General features: G+C 40.7%; 1 protein-coding gene across 1 annotated transcript in view; it reads right to left on the reverse strand.

The window, feature by feature from the left end:
- Positions 1–4,400: 4,400 nt before the first annotated feature.
- The window catches only part of SLC24A5 (solute carrier family 24 member 5), an 86,202-nt gene continuing 76,784 nt past the window's right edge, over positions 4,401–13,818 (reverse strand). The window contains exons 8-12 of the mRNA XM_075273334.1: positions 13,644–13,744; positions 12,768–13,045; positions 11,424–11,630; positions 9,095–9,196; positions 4,401–4,723 (exon numbers count right to left, since the gene is read on the reverse strand). Coding sequence (XP_075129435.1) covers positions 4,401–4,723; positions 9,095–9,196; positions 11,424–11,630; positions 12,768–13,045; positions 13,644–13,744 — 1,011 coding nt within the window. The remainder of the gene's footprint in view (positions 4,724–9,094; positions 9,197–11,423; positions 11,631–12,767; positions 13,046–13,643; positions 13,745–13,818) is intronic.

The raw sequence follows: 13,818 nt of genomic DNA on the forward strand, positions 1-13,818 counted from the left end.
GCGATTTTCTCTCTGGCGTGTCGGCTGGTTTCTGTCTCTTCCTGCCGAATCTTGGGAACAGTGGAGACCAGTATATGAGCCTTGGGTCCTCTGTAGAGGCTCCCTAGCCTGTAGTGTCTGCTTGCCTACGCTACAGCCGGCTCAGCATCCTGTGTTCCACGGTGGAACGCATACCAGTAATGTCACTTCCAGTCCTGGGAGGACATGCTAATGAAGGGAGAATTTGAAATCTTTGGCGTCCTGAGCAGTGCAGGTTGACCACAAGAATTCCTACTTGTGAAAATGGAGTACGCAGGTCAACGGTGGCTAGTTAAAATCTCAGACCAAGAGGCTGTTTTCTCAGGTAGGACCTTCTGTGTCTGTGTGTTACAATGCCTGGAGAAGTCTTCTAGAGTGGTGTATGAGCCTGGTGTACCCCCAGCTCCAGTAAATAGTCTGATAACAGGCTTTATATTGTATGTTTTTGGGAGTTCTCATATCCCTTTTATTACATGTATTAACCTAGAAAAACGTTGTCTTCTAAACCTAAGAAAACTGCTGTATTTAAAAAGTGTGCCATCTGTGAGAAAAAAAAAACAAACTTTATTCCCTATGTCAGTCTTCACTGAGAATATAATTAAAGAAGAACAGCCGTCATTAATGGAGGAAATTAAAGGGATGGTTCGGCATGAGATCAGTCCTCCCTAACTTTTTCCTCATACGTTTGCCTCTGCTGAGCCACAACCTAGGGGCCAAAAAGAGGAAGTTAATGATAGAGCCAGATTCGGATAGTAGTGACACCTATTTTTCCATCTCTGTCTGAAGATTTCATGGAAGGGGAATTACCTGGTCATGGATATGCAGGATAGAAGAGATTACTTCTCATCCGCATTTACTCAGGAACTTCTTTCTGCAGTTAGAAGCACCATGAACATAGATGATGATCAGAAATAGCAAAGTGTTCATGGTGAGATTTTGCAGGGCTTAGACCAAAGAAAGTTTTTCCCATTCATGAAAATTTCAAGTGTCTTATTCACGATGAATTGGTACATCCAGAAAAGAGGCTTTGTGTATCTCAGGAAATTAAAGATGGATTTCCTTTTGTTGAAACTAAAATCAAAAGGTTGGGCAGAAGTGCCGAAAATTGATATTCAGGTGGGGAATAAAAATCCTCCATTTTCAGTTTTGAGCCCTCCCCATTGGAATATCATCAGCCCAAAGGCTATTTATGAAGGTGATGGTGGAAGTAGTAGCTTTCCTAAGGAAACCAAATTTGATAGTGGTCCTCTACGTAGATGACTTCTTGGTAGCAGCTCAGTCTTTTTCTCTTCTTCAACATCAGGTTCAAATAGTGTTTCAGACTTTACAAAAAATAGGATGGGTCATAAATTTGGGAGAAGTCCAAACTAGTCCCCAGGTATTGCAAGGTTTTTCTGGGTATACTGCTCGATTCCCATCTGCAGATGTCATTTTTTTTCCCTTAGACAAGATCACTGTCTTTCAAAGGAAAACAAGAATATCTTTGAGAGGCAATGTCTGTACTGGGCTTAGGCTCATTCAAAAACTCTTCAGTCCCTGATCTTATCAAATTGGGATAAGAGTCAGTTGTCATTAGCTAAGATAATCTGTGTTCCCCACAGTGTGAAAGCCTCCCTTCAATGACAGAGGAAGCAATCTCCGGTGATTCAGATCACTATGAATGTAAGCATATTGGATTGGGGAGCGGTCCTTTCTCGGAGGTCATTCCGGGGGGTATGGCCTGCAGCTCTCCACAGCCATTCCTCGAACTTTCTGCAGCTAAAGGCAGTTTGGGAAGCCCTGAAAGCAGCCAGACCATTGATAAACTTGTATGCCAGAATATTGTCAGACAACATGATGACAGTAGCATTTCTTTGCTATCAGGGAGGTACTCATTGGCAGACCTGCAGGCTCTCTCAGCTCAGATATTCGCCTGGGGAGAAACACATCTAAACTCCATTTCTGCTCTCCATCTCAAAGGTTGTTTAAACTGTCAAGTGGATTTTCTGAAAAGGAAACCTCTAAATCCAGGAAATTGGAGTCTAGAGCTCTTCTAGCCAGTTCTGGAGAACTTCATAGGTGGACTTGTTTTCCGACCATCAAAACAAAAGTTCTTCACTTCTTCTCACTCATCCCAAGAGAACCTTGTCTAGAGGTAGATGCCCTTTCCCACAACTGGGAGTTCATCCTGGCATATGCTTTTCCTCCGCTTCCCTTACTTCCAAGGATTCTGCAAAAGATCACCAAGGAGAATCTGAACTTAATTCTGATAGCTCCAGTATGGCCTTAAAGAGCGTGGTTTAACCTTCTAACCAATCTCAAGATTGCGGACCCTCTGGTACTTTTGTTAGTTCCAGACCTTCTACATTAGGGTCCAGTATTCCATCCAGACCCTCAGAAACTCCGGTTGGCAGCCTAGCTTCTGAAATCTCCATCTTGAAGGCAAGAGGACAGTCTGAATCAGTTATTCAAACCATCCAGACAGGAAGAGTTACCCATGCTATTTACAATAAGGTGTGGAAGAAATTCCTTTCCTGGTGTGGCAGTAGGGTTTCTGATATTAACCGCTGAAATATAGCAAAAACCTTAAATTTTTTGCAGGCGGGGCTGGATACGAAAAACTAAATTTAGGTAGGAAACTATCTAGGGACGTCTAAAACGATAAATCTTTATTAATAAACAAAAGCGTATTACAACAAACAAAACACACATGGACGCTCCTCTAGCCTTAATCAGTGAGAATTTTGTTATGCACAATATCCTGTTTTGTTTGGGAGACACTGATAGCAGTAGGAGACCAGTAAATACAGGGGCATACTACCTGCCTATAATATCCACAAGGGCAGTGAGCCACTAAACAATTCCCCCAAGTCCACAAAATTAAAGCTAAAAGTCCATATCTTGGCTTGATAGCCCTAGAAAGCAGAAACCAGCAGCACACCAGCAGCCTGTTATAAGGGTGTTGGTGGATCACTGGTCAAAACCCCGCATCTCTCAGGCTAAAATGACCTAGTCGTTGCCTGATTACGCTATCTGCTCTCAGGCTAAAACTAAGAGGGTATATTGCCTATTTAAACTGGCTGACGCGTGTTGTTCGGGCACTTTATTCGTCCTCTTGCAAGGGTATGCCTGATTCCTATGTTTCCATTTCCCAATGGACCCGGTCTGCGATCTGGAGGTGTATTGGCTTAAGGGAAAGGCTCTACCCTTCCAGTTGGAGCCTCCTGGCCTGTTTGGCTTCTGCTGCCCAGCTATGCAGCCACACTTTCTCTAAGTTTACCAGATCCATTCTGTGGCTTCTGCCAATGCCAGTTTGGGTCATAAGCTTCTGCAAGTGGCTGTGATCTTCCCCTTAAGTTTGTGTTCTTTTTTGTTTTTGTTTTGTTTTTACAACTTTTATGATGTAGGCTAAAACAACAAATTTGTATAGTACACACTTAATATTTTAAAACATTTGTCCCATTTTGGGACTTCACTGTACAATCAAACATTTCACTTGGAAGGGTTGAGGGCTGAGGCGTTATTCTGTCACAGAATCTGCTCCACTTGCCTTGTGTATCCCACGATGGAAAGCCAAAGCAGATCTTTGGCTTTCCATGTGGGTTTAGTTTCTGATTAGCTTTAAAAAACAATGGGGGTAACGACCTGTATTCTCATGCTGTGGGTCCTGCAGCTGAATTGGGGACAAGATGGAGCAGAACTCCTCTTTTTTCAGGTTCTAGGGGAAAAAAAAAAAGTGTTCATCACTAACCTTGTATGGAAAACAATGGAAGGCTGGGGCCCAACGTAGCATAAGCGATGGGGTTTTTACAGGCAGTGCAAAGTGGATAGGATTCTAGCACATCCTATCCACACATCGTGGAAAAATATGTGCAGCAGACAGGCTGTGATTTAGGGCTAGTTCACACAGTGGAAAAATGTTCCGTCATGTTTTTTTTTTTGTGCGGCTAGCCGTGACGGGATGGCGGTGCAGTGCATCGGCATTCCGTGGTGGCACTCCTGATTAGGTCTAAACAAGAGTGTGTCTCGAGCTGCGGCGGACTCAGCTGCAGAACCCACGGCAAGATAGGGTATGTCGCTTCTTTTTTCCGCTACTAGCTAGCGGAAAAAACAAAAAAAAAGCGAGCACTCGCATTGAAGTCAATGGGAGCCTTTTTTGCAGGTGGATTTTGAGGCAAATTCCACATGAAAATCTGCCTGCAAAAAACTCCGTGTGAACATACCCTTACAAAACCATGAAGGTTTTGGCTATCGCAGCATGTAAATCATACCTACGGAAACAGGTATAGGTTTTTATAAGCTGCGCTTTTTTGCTGCGTGGGGCCTTACCCTAAAATACCTCCTTAAAAGTTGATCAGTTTTTATTCCCTAAATTGAGGAAATAAGGATCAAACTGACATTTATTAGTCTCCACAGGTATGTACAGTCATAGTTCCTAGAATTCCTAGTTCATACAAAATGGAGAATGTGACAAAGACAAGGTACATAATTATACAGATGACACCCAACTTGATATCGAGTTTCCATCCATTTACATGTACTGCCACAAATACAAAGATGATTGAGAACAGTAGAGAGATAGAAGTATAAGTTAGTCCAGTGCTGGTCACTTCCACTGGTGCTGACCGGTCTATGAAAACAGTCTTAATAAACCAAGGAACTCCCAAGCAAAGCAAGTCAAATACATTTGATCCCACAATGTTTGACATTGCCATGTCACCTTTTCCTGTAAAAACAAAACGTCATACTTAACTACATTTCAAGTTGCCATGAATTTTAGGTGACTTTTTTTTTTTTTTTTTTTTTTTTTATAGTATTGAATTAAAATGTATTAATCCCCAAAGAAAAAAAATAAAGTGTTGTCATTGCACAATGCAAAAATGCAAAAACAAATACATTGTCACAACTTTAAAGTTTGCGGGGGGATTTTAGTGTATTTTTAACACACATCCCTTCATTCTCTCCGACATTAATAGTAACAACGGATCTAATGTGCAAAGGATGTACAAACATTTTCTAGACAGCTCAGGCGTAGTACAAAATGACCACTAAACATACTTACCAGGGTTACACACAATGGACACAAATTTGCCCAAAATTCCTCTCAACAGTTATCGCAAAGCTATCCAATAGAGAGCAAGTTACTGAACCAGTTTTAATTTTTTTCAATTTATGACAGTTACACTAATCCTATTCTTCCATACAACTGCAAAAACATAATATTGGCTATGATTTTAAAAAAATAAATAAAACCCCACAATTTAAAATGTGTTACTATCCACTTGCCTCCATCAAATTTATAATCCTTTTTAATACCCAAATATCTAAAGTGCTCTACCATCTCTAAGACTGGATCTTCTACAGTCAACAACTCAATTTCTATTCTCTTAAAATTCACAATAATTTATTTTGTTTTACCATACATATAAATAAGACTAATTACTAAAGACAAATCAATTCATACTGTGAAGGAGTCCACGTGACTACACCGCAGATGGGAACTTAGTCTTTTTTTTTTTTTATAGGAAAATTACACTGCTCAAAAAAATAAAGGAACAAATAAAACATCCTAGATCTAAATGAATGAAATATTCTGTGCTTGAGTACTTTGTTCAGTACAAAGTTGAGTGTGATGACAACAAAATCATCATTGGAAATCCAATTTGTTAACCAATGGAGGCCTGGATTTGGAGTCACCCCCAAAATTAAAGTGCAAAAACACACTACAGGCTGATCCAACTTTGATGTAATGTCCTTAAAACATTTCAAAATGAGGCTCAGTAGTGTGTGTGGCCTCCATGTGCCTGTATGAACTCCTTACAATGCCTGGGCATGCTCCTGATGAGGTTGCGGATGGTCTCCTGAGGGATCTCCTCCCAGACCTGGAATAATCATCTGCCAACTCCTGGACAGTCTGTGGTGCAAAATGACGTTGGTGGATGGAACGAGACAAGATGTCCCAGATGTGCTCAATCGGATTCAGGTCTGGGGAAAGGGCGGGCCAGTCCATAGCTTCAATGCCTTCATCTTGCAGGAACTTCTGACACAGTCCAGTCACATGAGGTCTGGCATTGTCCTGCATTAGGAGGAATCCAGGGCCAACAGCACCAGCATATGGTCTCACAAGGGGTCTGAGGTTTTCATCTCGGTACCTAATGGCAGTTGGGCTACCTCTGGCAAGCACATGGAGGGCTGTGCAGTCCTCTACAGAAATACTACCCCACACCATTACTGATCTACTGCCAAACTGGTCAAACTGAAGGATGTTGCAGGCAGCAGATCGCTCTCCACAGCGTCTCAAGACTCTGTCACATCTGTCACGTACTCAGTGTGAACCTGCTTTTATCTGTGAAGAGCACAGGGAGACAGTGGCGAAGTTGCCAATCCTGGAGTCCTGTGGCAAATGGCAATGTGCTGCATGGTGTTGGGCTGTGAAAACAACCCCCATCTGTGGACTTCGGAGCCTCATACCATCCTCATGGAGTCGGTTTCTGTTTGTGCAGATATGCACATTTGTGGCCTGCTGGAGGTCATTTTGCAGGGCTCTGGCAGTGCTCCTCCTGTTCCTCCTTGCACAAAGGCGGAGGTAGAGGTCCTGCTGCTGGGTTGTTGCCCTCCTACGGCCCCCTCCACGTCTCCTGGTGTCCTGGCCTGTCTCCTGGTAGCACCTCCAGCCTCTGGACACTACACTGACAGACACAGCAAACCTTCTTGCCACAACTTTCATTGATGTTCCATCCTGGATGAGCTGCACTACCTGAGCCACTTGTGTGGGTTGTAGAGTCCATCTCATACTACCACGAGAGTGAAAGCACAACCAACATTCAAAAGTGACCAAACCATCAGCCAGAAAGCATTGGTACTGAGATGTGGTCTGTGGTCCCCACCTGCAGAGCCACTCCTTTATTGAGTGTGTCTAGATAGTTGCCAAGAATTTCCATCTGTTGTCTATTCCATTTGCACAACAGCATGTCAAATTGATTGTCAATCAGTGTTGCTTGGAGTTACATTGTGTTGCTTAAGTGTTCCCTTTATTTTTTTGGGCAGTGTATATAAAAGTTACAGTGTAAGTAAAGCTACATAAACTGTAGTGTTTGAGAAAATGTTGAGAATGCATGGCATAAAAAAAAAAAAAAAAAAAAAAAAAAAAAAAAAAGGAAGAAGAATATGCGCCCCACAATTTCATATACACAACCTGTGGAAAACTGCTGTTTGGGCACACAGCAGAGCACAGAAGGTGAAGACCGTATTAAGCAGAATCATGCATCATGACACATGAAAATTTGCAGAGCCCCTAAGGTGCCCGTGCCCGTGAAGAGTATCAAGGGGTATAGTTATTGAGTAGTGTAGTTTCCAAAATGAGGTAATTTCTTTGTAATGTTTTGTTTTGATCCCAGAATTTATTTCCAAAAACAAATGCACAGTGGATGCAGCAAAGTGAAAATTTAAATTTCGACAGACATGTTCTGTCATGGCCAGTTTTATGGCACTATGAAAAGTCAGCTCTCCACTTATTAAGTTCAGTTTCCTGATTTTTCAAACACCCTGCATGTGGCCCTAATTTTTTTTGTCAAAAAATAAGACAGAGCTCAGAACTGAAAGTGCACCATTCACCTTTGAGGTCTAATTTGGTCATTTACATGACGATGGCAAGCAATTGTAGAGGTTTCACAAACACTCTTTAAAATTTGACATGTTACAAACTGCACCCCCCCCCCCAAGTTTTATTTATAGATGTAAGCTGCCGTTAGGGCTCACAAAGGAAGAAGGTGTTAGTGAAAGCGCTAGAATCCCATCCACTTTGCAGTGACTGTAAAATACTACAGTTTTTGCCGCCTTGTTTGAACTGCAGCCAGACCGCGATATTTACGCCACATGGGGCACTGGCCAAAAGTGAAATTCCTCAAGACATCATTCCAATTTGTAAACTAGACCCCTTGAAGGCATTTAATCCAGGAGCGTATCAAGCATTTTTAACCTTTGATTGCTGAATTAACTTTGTTTCAAGAAGTGAATGTACAACTAATAGTTAAAAGTTAATATTGCTATTTTTCCCAGAGATACATTTCAGTCTCCAAAATGTTGTACCCAACTTGTGTCAGCAGAGACACCCACTCCAAAAACTGCTGAGCCGGATATTCTGGACCCAACAGCTTTTTTGAGTATTTGTCTCTGCCACAAGCTGTGCACAACATATTGTACACTGAAATTATGTAATTCTGCAAAAATTTTAATTTTCACCATCAGCTGCGCATTCATTTCTTGAAAATAAATCAATCCAACACTTGGGAAAGAGGAGACTGGTAAAAAAAAATACTCACTAAATCCATTCCTTGAGGACAAATGTCAGGGAATTCCACTGTATTGACATTTCAGGAGCTCTGCCAAAGTGACATAGAGTCCAAAAATAAGGGTTTGGGGAAAGGGGGGGGGGTAGTCAGTCCTTCTCTTGTAAACTCTAAAATGGTGATGTACCCTTAAATACACTTGCACAGTTTATACATTTCCCTTCATACCACAGCCAGTGTCACTATAAAGAAGTTTGTTTGTTTTTCCAATAACAATGCTCAGTCTATAAATTTTTCTTGCAAAATGTAGCAGAATTCTGATGCCATTTGTGCCCAAAACTGTCTAACATGCCTTGCACCACATATGTAGAGTGTTTAGACACTTTTAGGACTTCAACAGAAAAGGGGGCATGGCTCTATCAGAAGAAGATAACATAGCCAAGACATGGGTGTAAAGTTATACTAGACAGTCTAATAATGTGACACTTATCAACCAGCATCAGATACTGGAAAAGTTCAAGACTGTCCAGTCTAAGTTTGCACAGTCTAACTTATGGATAGTCTTAGTAAATTGTTTTCAATTGCTGCTATTTAGTGTGTGAGAGAAAGGAAAGAAGAATCTGCAGTCAGAGGTCGGCAAGTTGTCAGCTAAGCTGCAGTATATAACGTGCACAATGTTAAAGGACATGAAGGTCCTTTTGTAAGTAAATTTTATTGATCTAAAATTGGTTGAGAGGAATCATTAAACCATTATCTTCTTATATACTTTACGTTTACTTAGGGTGGCCGTATATAACGGGGATACGTACCTTCTCTTGCCACAAGCACACTTGCAACAGTGTTTGGTATACTTGTTCCTGCAGCAAGTAGAGTAAGGCCCATAACAGTGTCTGGAATACTCAGCGTTTCACCTGCAAGTAGTAATGTTATGAGAGGATTGTATAAGTATAACAAGCGCCCAGGGCAAGATAGTATCTGTACAGATTATAGGGATAAGATAATGGGTGTCATTGGTACATCCACAGGTCTTGTGTAAGTTTAATGATAATACACAGTCCAGTCACATTAATGTGACCACCTGGCAAATCCAGAATAACCACCTTTCGCAGAGCAGACTGCTGAGAGACGTGCAGGAAGAGAGGGGATGTTGTGATGATGTTCACTGGGATGTTGAGCCATGCCGACTCCATTGCCATGCCCAGCTGCGCTAGGTTACGTGGTTGAGCATCCATTGTGCGAAAAATCCAATCGAGGTGGTCCCACAGATTCTTGATAGGGTTCAAGTCTGGGGAATTTGCTGGCCAAGGGAGTACGGTAAACTCATCCTGTTGCTCCGCGAACCACGCACATACACTGCGATCCTTATGACATGTCTCATTGTCCTGCTGGTAGATGCCATCATCCTGAAGAAAAACAATTCGCATGTAGGGGTGAACATGGTCTGCAAGGATAGATGCGTACTTGTGTTGAATCAACGTGCCTTCCACAATGATGAGTGCACCCAGATGGCTGATGACACGTGTCTTCTACGATTGGTTATTTAACGTTGACGTCAAAAGTAGGCGCTGGTCACATTAATATGACTGGACTGTGTAGTATGATGGATAGGAGAGCGTCTGTTTTCTGTAGCAGCCAATGCTGTATAATATAGCTTTGGAGAACACTGCATTTGAATACCCTCTGAGAGCAAGATCCTCAAGTAAAATATTCAGCGCTATAAAACTTCAACCTTTTAGATGCTTTTGAGAAATAGTTTAAGACTATGTGTTCCCAGTTCCTTGATCTAAACCTGCTTACAGTCTTGGTCCTTCAGTATCTCCCCTAGCCTACTTCCTTCCAATCATTAAAAATAGAATGCAATTTCCTGTATATCTTTCAGTGCCGGGGGAAAATATTATTCCTAAAAACAAACATAAACCTTCCTTGTATGTACCTTATCTCAAAGCAGAATAAAAATCTTGTTATAACCTTACACAGTCTATCCATACAAACATCAAGTCATGTGACTTTTTTTCTCTTTAAAAATTGTGTTGTTTTTTTTTAAATTAAGGGTTGTGACAGTAATCCTTGGGCTACAAATAAGCACAGGGGCCTCTCGAAGAATTTCAACTATGCGTTTTTTGGCAAATCATTAGTTTAATTGTGATATTTGTCCACACAAAAGCCGGAGGAAACATAACCAGACTTAAGCCGTCAGCAGTGAAAGGATGGAACACAAGTTTAAATTAAGACTTCTATGTTTCAAATGTTCCCTGAACCATTGATATGCCTCATGTGTCTTACCGGGACCCTCAAACAGACTGCGCTATACTCTGATGTATGTCTACTGTGATATCAGTCTTAAATAAGAATCACGATCTAGTCTGACAGAATATGCTCTGCTGCTTCTCAGTCCTCTATTCCACTGGGAAGGTAGAGGTCATATTTGTCACCTGTACATGCCACAGGCATGCTGATTTTCACAGAAACCGTAGTCATGCTGTACATCAAGGAGAAAGAAATAAAGACTCAGCTTCTCGTAGCCATGTAGCAAAATGATAACAGAGCAGTTTGCTGCTAGAATATGGCCACATAACTGCCCATAGCTACTAAAAGGTTACGGAGCAGAGAACACAACTGAAAACTGAACATCAGGTCACATAAATCTTCAATAGCTATCAGCTAAACAGTCATTCCTCTTGACCTGACCATGCACAAGCTTGCTCCGTTCAGTGAAGAGTGCAAGTTCTATCAAATGAGAGAGGGAGGGAAATGCAGGTATCTACCCTCAAAACAAAAGGGATCAGCATTAAGATCAAACAGGTCCACTTCTTCTCTCCCTTGAAAACTGCCATTGATGGAGAGTCTTGAGACATAGTTGACCAATCCAATCAAAATCAGAGGTTTTGTCTAAATCTTCTTTCGAGTATATGGAATTCTCTAGATATTTTTCAGCTAAATATTTCTGCATATCAGTGAAGTCGCCAACACTAGGTGGACTTCTGAGGCCAGATGTTGATTTTCTTGTTTTTTAGTACCCTTAGCATAAAAATAAAGGAGAATGGAAAATTATTTCTCTACCTGACCTAGGTTGGAGATTTGAAGCATGATCCCAAAATTTATATATCTCACAAATAATTGTATGGTGAAATAACTTACCTATTATTACTACCATCCAAAGCAAAATATAGGTTACTCCAGAAATCCAAACTACTGACATAAGAAAGGTCAAAATGAACCAATTCTTCCACGCCCTTCTTCTGCAGTCAGGTACAGTCAGGTAGATCAGTGCATTGATGGGCAGTGATAAAACCCAGAGAATTCTTTTGTAGTCGTCCTCTGGCATTATGAACACACGTGAAGGGTCTGATATAAAAGAAATCGGGTAGAAAAAAAAGGCAAAGAACGCATATAAACTGATAGTACAAAGCATAGTAACAAGTGTCAAAAGAAATTCTACTAGGATAGTATGTTTTTCTATATCTTAATAGACCTCTACTCCTAATCTGGGAACACTGCCTTGTCATAGGACTATTTCCATAGTTCTCTTGCTGTCTCATGTAGGACAAATGTTGAAGTACTTCTGACACAGCTCAGAGACATCCCTGAGTATGACAATATGCTAAACAAGGGACCGTTCAACTCTTTGTCTCTTGTCAAATTTCTACTGACTACAACAGCAATTGGTTGTGGCCCTTCGCGTCAATTTAGTCTTCTGACTGGCATCTATGACAGGAAATAGATTTTGGATTACCGTATATACTCGAGTATAAGCCGACCCGAATATAAGCCAAGGCCCCTAATTTTACCACAAAAAACTGGGAAAACTTATTGACTCGAGTATAAGCCGAGGGGGGAAATGCAGCAGCTACTGGAAAATGTAAAAAATTAAAATGGTTGGAGTTTTTGGGTGCAGTAGTTGCTGGGTGCTGGGGAAGGGGAGGGGGTGTTTTGTCTGTCTGCCCCTTCCCTGAGCTTGAGGACTGAGTTTTTTTCCCCCACTTGGAATTCAGTCTGGCTGAATGTAGGGTATCTGCAGTGCTCCTATTAACCCCTTCCCGACGGAACAGGAGCACTGCAGAGCCTATATTCAGTAGACCGGACACTTTCAGACACAGGGATACTTAATGTGTGTGTGTTTCACAGTCCTTTTCTACTTCTATATGTATTCTAGGGAAAGGAGGGATTTAGAACTTTTATTTACTTTTTTTTATTATATATTTTTTTTAAAGCTTCTTCTTTTTTTTTTCACTATTTTATGGGAGATTCTATACATTACTATTGCGGCTGGTCATAGACCCCCCCATCCCTCCCCAAAAAAATAAATACTTTTTTTTTTTGTCTTGACTCGAGTATAAGCCGAGGGGGGCTTTTTCAACACAAAAACTGTGCTGAAAAATTCGGCTTATACTCTAGTATATACGGTAATTTCCATTTTAAGTGTCCCCACTGTCACTTATAGGGAACAAGGTAACATGTGATATACTTTAAGTCATTACTCACCATCTGGAATTTCATTCTGCTCTTGGAAGCTTATTGATAGTTGGGAAAACTCTTCCTGAAAGATGCCAAGATCAGATCTGGAGCGCTGCTGGACAATCCGGCGGTTCTCTTCATTACATCCTATTAAGGGCTGTTGTTCACTGTTTTCATCCAGAATGTCAGCAAAACATGTACAGCAAGGACTACATTTCCTAACCATGTACTTATTAATTCTAATGTCAAAGCATAGAATTACAATGTACAGCCCATATATCAAGAGCAGTGATGCAGATTCATACCTGCAATGAAAGAGGAGTGTTGAAAAGAAAACTATTAGATACATTATAATGTGTCAGATCTATCACTGTGGCTGATGCCAGATGATAAATCTGGCGTATCTTTAGACTTTCTAGCTCAGGTTTAGATGGCTATTTTAAGCCATAATTTCTGTACTTTTTTGCTATATTTTCCCTTTTTTTTTTTTGAACAGCCACCATGACATCTAAAAAGTTGAAAAACTTTTATCCCAAACTAGATGCACCAAAGATGCCGGTGTTTAGTCGTAACCACAGCAATAAATATGGGCCATTATTACCAAGATCGAAAGCAAATCTGTATGAACAAATAGCTCTGAAATTATAATACATTAAACAGTTTTTAAAAGAGATAAAAGAAATAAAGTCAAAACAAGACTGCAAAATATATATATATATATATATATATATATATATATATATATATATATATATATATATATATATTAACAGGATTTAACCTGATCTTCTCCTGATGATGCATCATAAAACCAATATCTATAGGTATAAGAAATTGCCTTTTAATTGCTAGTAAAATGTAGATTACAGGGCAGGACACAATGCACACAGTGAAGTTACTTACCAGTAAATGTTATTGTCAGATGTTATATCAATTACTACAGCTACACTGACAGCATATGCAACACAGTCACGAAATAAGGGCCAACAAGTCAACCTGCATTTCTGTACAGGAAAAAAGTGTAAGTAGGTCTTTCAGGTAAGAATGGAGCCCAATTCACAAACCACAGCTTGTCCTT

This window comes from Leptodactylus fuscus, chromosome 5 (genome assembly GCF_031893055.1).
Source record: "Leptodactylus fuscus isolate aLepFus1 chromosome 5, aLepFus1.hap2, whole genome shotgun sequence".
NCBI lineage: Eukaryota > Metazoa > Chordata > Amphibia > Anura > Leptodactylidae > Leptodactylus > Leptodactylus fuscus.